The sequence below is a fragment of the Fonticula alba genome (genome assembly GCF_000388065.1).
Source record: "Fonticula alba strain ATCC 38817 unplaced genomic scaffold supercont2.2, whole genome shotgun sequence".
Taxonomy (NCBI): domain Eukaryota; order Rotosphaerida; family Fonticulaceae; genus Fonticula; species Fonticula alba.
Genome location: NW_009242972.1, coordinates 2,047,786 through 2,054,946, shown reverse-complemented (window position 1 = coordinate 2,054,946; position 7,161 = coordinate 2,047,786). Strand labels below are relative to the sequence as shown.

Here is a 7,161-nt window from a genome sequence, read left to right as displayed (position 1 = left end):
GGGGGGAGGGGGAGGGGGGGATGTTGACTGCCGATGGGCAGGCGGTCGGGGCGGCAGCGATCTGGTGGCCTTTTGCGGTGCCGGAGCCGTCCGGTCGCCGGCCGCCGGCGCGGGGAGGCACCCTCGCTAGAGAGAGAGCGAGGGAGAGAGGGAGAGAGAGAGAGAGAGAGCAAGGGAGGGGCGCAGCAGGGGGAGGCCCATCTCCAAGGCGGCCTGGAGAGGTGGGTGCGCGCACGGTCACACGCGCGCGCGCGCGCGCACACATATGCGTGGGTGTGTGTGTGTGGGTGCGTGTGTGTGCGTCCGTCTGTTACACCCTTCGTGGGCGTCCTCCCGCCCGGCCCTCCCGCGGGATTCGCGCCCGTCCGCAGCCATGGCGCGAGAGATGCGCCGGGCCGGGTGCCCGGCCCGGTGGGGTGCCGAGGGCCCGCCGGTCGCGCGGGAATAGACGCCTAGACAGACACCGTGCGGGCTCTTTCTTCCTCTCTTTCTCTCTCTCTCTCTCCCTCTGTCGCTCGGGGGTTGGTGGACCGGCGCGCTTGCTCCCTCGTCCCGGCCCGCGGCCCGGCCGACCGGAGGGCACAGGCCGGCCCCATGTCCCTCGGCCCTGCCGGCCCGGGGCGGGCGTGTCCTTCCCCCCCCCCCCCCCCCTGCGGCCTTGTGCGAGGCCCCTCGCCCGTGCACAGGGCTCCCCGCACTGCGCGCGGCGGCGGGGGGACGAGCGGCTCGCCGGGCGTGTGTATCACCCCTCCGGAATTGCATTCCGCCGTGGAACGTGACATGCCCAGCATTGCTTTAGGATTGTCTTAAACTCAAGAAGTGCCGCCGGATCGCGCACGATTGGCACCGCCGGAATGCCCCCCCCCCCCCCCCGCCCCCGTCCCCCGTCCCCCGCCCCCCGTCCCCCGCCCCTCGCACCTACCATGCCCCTCGCCGCCGCCGCCGCCGCCGCCGCCACTGACAGCGCCCCTCACCCTGGGGCGCTCGGCCACTCGGAAGAGCCCGGCCACCCCGATGGCACGCTGGACGTGGTGCACTTGCTTTTCGGCTCGGGCGTCACCGCGCCGGCGGCCTGCCTGAGCGTGGCCTGCCGCCGAGGCCGGGGAGCCGTGCCGCCATTCGCCACCACCCTGTGGCGCTCGTCGCTGCTGCTGGCCCTGCACCTGCGCCACCAGCCGGCCATGGTCGCCGGGCACAGCGTGCTGGAGCTCGGCGCCGGGACCGGGGTGGCCGGGCTGACGGCCGCTCTGCTCGGTGCTCGGCGGGTTGTCCTGACCGACCTCCCCCAGGGGGGTGTCCAGTCGGCCGAGCGCAGCGTGCGCCTCAACCCGCGGGCCAGGCCGGCCACGGGCGGTGTCGAGGTCCTCCCATTGGACTGGGCCGCGGCCGATGCGCCGGCCATGGTCGCCCGCCTGGGCAGCCCCTTCCCGGACCTGCTGCTGGCGGCCGACTGCGTTTTCCAGCCTGACAGTGCGTGCGGCCGTGTCCTCGGCCCCGGTGCCGCCGGGCCCCTTGTCGGATGCTGTTGTTGCTGCTGGCTTTGGCCTGCGCCCCTCTCGGCCTCGCTCTGACCCTTCGCGCCATGCGTGCACGCCCGCCGACTCGCCCGGGCGCCTGCCCGCCCACACGCTTGCTCTGACTGGTTTGGCGATCGTGCCCGTTTCCTGTGCCCCCCCCCCCCCGCCTCCCCCCCGCCCGGGGTCGGGCTCCAGTGTTCGTGCCCTTTGTGCAGACACTGGCCCTGCTACTGCATGAGGCCCAGGCCCGGGGCCGGGATTGCCACCCCCTGGCCCTGATGGCCTATGAAAACCGGTCCCCCTACCGGTCCCTGGCCGAGACATTGGCCTTCTGGGGGCTGGTCGGCCGGGAGGTCCCCCTGCCGCCGGCCGATCTGGGCACCCTCCGGGAGGTAGCCTGCCCGGGGGGCCCCTGCTCGGGCGCATGCGTGCCCTCCAGCGCCGCGGAGGACTTGACGCCCGGGCTCTTCGAGGATCTGCGGCTGTTTGAAATTTCCCTGGCGACGGACCGCCCGGAGCCGGAATAAGGCTGGTCCCGCCCCCGCCGGAGGCCCGGTCACACTCCCCTGCTGCACAGGGGCCTTCCGTGCGGCGATTCTCGACATACATGCTTGGTGTATTGGCCCGTCGTGGGGAAGGGCCCCTCAGCGCGGTGACGACCCTCCGGCCAGCGGAGAAGCACCCCCCGCATGGTTGCCATTGTCAGTGGCGTCGCCGCCCTCGTCGTCGTTGTTGTCGGAAGAGGAGGGGGACGACGAGTGGCGGGCCTGCTTCCGGGGGGGCTTGGCGGTGTCCGGCGTGGTGGCCGCCGGCAGCGGCGCCGCACCGGCGGCCGCCACGCCCATCGGGGCCCCCTGGTCCGGGACCCGGAAGAGTTCGGAGTCGCTGCCGATCAGGTCGCCCAGGGAAATGGCCCGCGCAAGGAGATCCGACTCGCCGGGGATGGCAGCCGCCGAACCGCCAGGCTGGGCGTCCAGCTGGGCGGCCCCCGCGGCGGCCGGCACACCGGCCCACAAGTCGCGACTGCTGCCAGACCCGGCCGGTCCCCCGACTCCGCGGCGTTCCCAGACCATGGTGTTGAATGAGGCGATGACCTTGCGGTGCTGGCCACCCTGGGGGGTGAGCGGGGCCTGTGCAGGCGGTGACGCCGGCGGGCCGTGCCCGGGCGCCGAAGTGGCGGCGTGGCCCTCCCCGAGGAGGCCCTGCCCGCTGAGGTCTGTCTCCTCCCCGGCCGGGGCTGTGAAATAGGATGTGTCCAAGGGCCCTGCCAGCTGGGGAACGAACAAAGGCTGCGCCGTGGCAGTAACAGAAGGGGGGGCGGGGGGAATGAATACATGTCAGTCGGCAGCGGGCGACCCTCGTGTTGGCGATTGTCTTGTGTTGGAGGGCCTGCGTGTGTGTGTGTGTGGGGGGGGGGGCCGGTTAAAGTACGGCAAGCCGAGCATACGCACCTCTGCATCGAGCAGCTTGCCAAAGTCCATATCCGCGAAAAGGGGCAGCGCATGCAGGGCCAAGAGGCCGGCCTTGCCGCGACCGAGGCGTTCCTCGGGCAGAGCCACCAGGCTGCACATGCATGGGGGTGCATTTGTGCACAGACGAGGGATGGCGGTGGTGGGCGGTGTTCCACCACGGGCAGGAGGGGGGGGGGGGGCAAGAAAGAGGAAGCAGAAAGGAAAGGGAGGCGGGGTGCGAGGATCGGGCAAGGGCCGATGGAGGCCCAAACGAGGACCAGGGGGCGGGGGAAGACAAAGGCGGGGAGCCAGGGCGCACGCATGAATCAGCTGCCAGGCGCGCACGGCCTCCAGGCGATTGTGCAGTTCCTCCAGCCAGTCGGCTTCCCAGGCATCGGGCCCGGCATCGGCCGGGGCGCTTGGCTCACAGCCGAGGGGATTGGGCCCGCCGGCTTGCAGCATGGCCACCCAACGGGCCCGCTGCGCGCGCACCGAGTCCAGGGCATCGGCCTCCGACGCGTCGACAAACAGGCCCACCGGGCCGGCGTCCGGGTCCTCCTCGTTGGCCGAATCCACGGAGAAGTCCGCCGGTGACAGGCGCCCGGAGAACCGGACCACCTTGTCGAAGATCTCCTCCGGGCTGGGAGCCGTAAATGGGGGGAAGCCTGACCATTGTCGGGGGTTTCCCGGCGGCGGCCACGACGCCCGGGCTTGAGGTCAGAGAAGGGACAGGCACACCAAAAGCGAGGAGCCCCTTTGCCGGGGGCGGCGCACCATAAATCAGCTCGAAGAAGATGCACCCGATGGCCCAGTAGTCCACGAGGTAGTCGTATCCGGCGCCGCGCTGCAGCAGCTCCGGAGCCATGTAATTGGGCGAGCCCACCAGTGAGAAGGACTGGCACCGGTTGTGGGAGGGGGGGGGGGCGGACGGGGGCGGACAGGGCGGGTCAGACATGGGGCTCGCAGGGGGCAGAGGGCGACCAACGGGCGTGGGGGGAGAAGGCGTGTGGCAAGGCAAAGAGGAGCAGAGAAGGGCGCGGGAAAGAGGGCGGCCGAGGAGGGGGCAGGCCAATGGCGCGATGGCGCGATGGCGGAGCGCACCCGGTGAACCGTGCGTTTGGGGTGTGACGGGGCGGCGACGCGCACCGTGCGCCCGGCCGGGCCCCAGCGCGATGACCGCAACGTCAGCGGGGTGGCCATTTCGCGCACGGCCATCGGCGTCAGGGAGACAGTGCGCGCATGGCCAGGCGACCGGGCAGGCCGTGCCGCAAGCTGCCAGACATGCGGCCGGCGTGGGCAGAGAGTCAGCGAACGGGGGCCACATGCCGGGGAAGGGAAGGGAAAGTCGAGGAAGGGATGCCGGCCGGCCGGGCGCATACCCGCTGCTCCATTTCCCGGACATAGCCGTCGACGGTGGCCACGCTGCACAGGCCGAAGTCCGTGAGCTTCAGGTGCCCGGCCGCCGAGATGAGGAAGTTTTCCGGTTTGACATCGCGGTGGAAGAACCCATGCGCATGCAGGGCGCTCACGGCCGACACCATTTCCGCCGCATAGGTTGCCGCATGCGCATGCTCCAGGCACCCGAGGGCCTCCAGCAGGCCGCGAAGATCCCCGCCCGGGACGAACTCCATGGCGAAGTACAGATACCGGTCGTCCTGGAAGGTGCCATGCAGGCGAACATGCCACGGCGAGTGCGACAGCGAGCTGAGGATTTGCTTCTCGGCGATGAGTGCCGACACCTGCAGGGTGTTTTTTTTTTTTCGGGCCCACCAGCCGCCCGCCGCCGCGGCCGCCGTGCACGCGCGCGCGCGCGGTCACGCGCACATGTCGCATGTGCGCACAGACAAGATATGGCCGGGTGTCAGCATGCAAGCGTCCATGTGGCAGGTGCCCATCGGGGGACCTGGCGAGGGGAGGGGGGGGGGGGGGGGGGGGGGGCAAGGAGCACTGGTCGACGAACCTGCGACTCGTCCCCGAGCCGGGGCTTGGGAATGCGCTTGATGGCGCAGATGTTGGGGGTGCCCCCCTCGCCGGAGGGGTCGGCCCCCTGTTGGTCGAGCGACTCGTCCACGGCCAGAAACACCCGGCCGTATGCCCCGCGGCCGATCTGCCGGAGGAAGCGATATTCCGAGACCTTCGGCCGGCGCCGGGCCAGGCGCAGCATGCGCGTCTCGTAGTGCTGCAGGCGCAGGCGCAATTCGGCCCGCTGCTCTTCGGTGAACTGTGCCCACAGGGCAGGCGGCCCCGGCCGCCGGCGAGAGGGGGGGCAGGCGAGAGACAGGGAGCGGAGGCTGATTAGCGGAGGGCCCGGCAGAGGGATGGAAGCCCAGGGCGGCAGGCGGGCAAGCAGCCGGCCAAGCGCCGCAGGAGGGACACCCGGCGGGAATCAACGCACATGGTTCTCAGACATGACTTCCTCGAGGGCGGCGCGGCGCTCGTGGCGGCGGGTGGCATACTGGAGCTGCTGCGAGTATTGCGTGGCGAAGTCTGCCAGGTGGCCGGATGCCAGCCGGCGAGCCGGGACCGGGCGGGAGGGGGGCAGTTGTCAGGAGAAGCGTCCACGCGTGCGTGCGGGGCGGGGGGGGGGGGGGGGGGGGCGGCGGCGCAGGTGTACATGTCCCCGCCGGGCTCCGGGCACGGTCGGGGGCAGGACGCACAAGCCTTGGCGGCCAGGACCTTCTGAGCGGTGGACTTGGAAATCGGCGTCCCGGTGAGCGTGGTGTATGCATCGGCCGGGGCCGGCAGGTCGGCCGAGTGGCAGGCCGTGCAGAGGGGCCGCTTGGGCGACAGCGCCGGATGCAGCATCAGATCCGCAGGGCCCGGCGGGCCGTCAGCCATGGCCCCCGGGTGGAGCATCAGCTCGGGCCCCGGGTCGCCGGGCACAGCCCGGGGGCCATCGCCGCCGGCCGGGGCCGGGGCCGGGGCCGGCTCCGGCGAGGAGGACCACTCGTCAAAGAGCCGGCCGCCGGCCGGCCCCAGTGACCCGGGTGAGGGCGGGTCATTGAGCGGGAAGACGCCGGCCGGGGCGCCGGGCGAGCAGAGCAGCGTCCGCCCGACCGAGGACCCGGCCGAGACCCCGCCCGGCCGCGCGCCGAAGGGCGTGGCCAGCCCGGCCGCCGGGGACAGGAGCAGGCCCCGCTGCAGCAGGTCCAGATCGCTCTCATCCGAGAGGGTCATGTCGCCCAGGAGGTGGTTGGGCGAGGAGAAGCGTGACACCGATGGCGATCCGAGATCTGACCAGGCCGAGTGGCTGCGCGACAGGCCGCCGCCGCCGCCGCCGCCGCCGCCGCCGCCCGTCCGAGCCGCCAGCGGATCCGGCATCGGGAACCCATCGTCGTCGTAGCCGGCCGCGGCTTCGGGCTGGGGGCCGGGGGCCGGGCTGCCGGGCCCGGCCGGCGGCGCGCACGCGTCCAGCGAGGCCCGCCTGGCTGCCCGACAGCCGGGGCACCGGGGGGTCGGATCGTCGGCCGGCGCGGCCGCGCGCTCCAGCACGGCCGGCGGGAAGGCCAGCAGACTGGACGGCAGGTCCGAGAGGCTGGCCCCGGGCGGCGGCCGCGGCGAGAGGGCGTCCTCATCGGCAGCCGGGTGGGGCAAGATGGCCGGCGCCCGGCCGAAGGCCAGATCCGGCGTTTCCAGCACCCGGAGATGGTGCATGCGCATGAAGAGGGGCTCGCCGGCGGCCGGACCATGGCCCGGCCCCGGAGGCAGGGTGGCCAGGCGCGGGGTCTGCGGCGCCAAGCCCCCCGGCCCGGCCGGGCCCCGGCGGATCAGCACCGTCCCCGGGGTGGAAAGCACCGAGTCTGGCAGTGAGGGGGGCCCGTGTGGCAGGCCGCCTCCCGGCCAGCCGGTGGTCGGGGTCGGCCCCGGGCCCAGGGCCGGCGGCAGCCAGTCGGCCGGCGACATGAGCCCCGGGTACCGGTGGCACGGCGTCAGGGGCGGATCCTCGGCCAGGAAGCCGGACTCGGCCGAGCAGGCGAGCAGCGTGGACAGCAGCGGCGCCGGGGCCTTGCGCCGGGGGATGGGGATGGCCGTGCTGCCGGCCACCGGGCCGCCGGCCAGGGAGTCCGACGATCCGGCGGTGTGGGCGTGCGGCGCGGGCGGGCGCCGGTGCGGCGCGGGCGGGTCGCCCGAGTCGGTCGGAACGCCCGCCATGGCCAGGGAGGCGAGGGAGGACGGTCGCGAGGGGGGGGGGG

The 7,161-nt window shown here is 73.0% G+C and overlaps 2 protein-coding genes across 2 annotated transcripts; one reads left to right on the top strand and one right to left on the bottom strand.

Moving 5' to 3' along the window:
• Nucleotides 1-923: 923 nt before the first annotated feature.
• On the top strand, nucleotides 924-2,902 carry H696_01454 (hypothetical protein; the record flags this gene model as incomplete). Its single annotated transcript, XM_009495349.1, has 2 exons — nucleotides 924-1,470; nucleotides 1,713-2,902. 2 exons carry the CDS (start codon nucleotides 924-926, stop codon nucleotides 2,042-2,044), a joined length of 879 nt encoding a protein of 292 aa, XP_009493624.1. The 3' UTR covers nucleotides 2,045-2,902.
• Nucleotides 2,162-7,120, bottom strand: H696_01453 (AGC/NDR/NDR-UNCLASSIFIED protein kinase; the record flags this gene model as incomplete). Its single annotated transcript, XM_009495348.1, has 9 exons — nucleotides 2,162-2,806; nucleotides 2,969-3,080; nucleotides 3,288-3,633; nucleotides 3,743-3,863; nucleotides 4,115-4,240; nucleotides 4,348-4,707; nucleotides 4,929-5,189; nucleotides 5,364-5,455; nucleotides 5,626-7,120. The coding sequence occupies 9 exons, from the start codon at nucleotides 7,118-7,120 to the stop codon at nucleotides 2,162-2,164; spliced, it is 3,558 nt and encodes a 1,185-aa protein (XP_009493623.1).
• Between the last annotated feature and the right edge of the window lie 41 nt (nucleotides 7,121-7,161).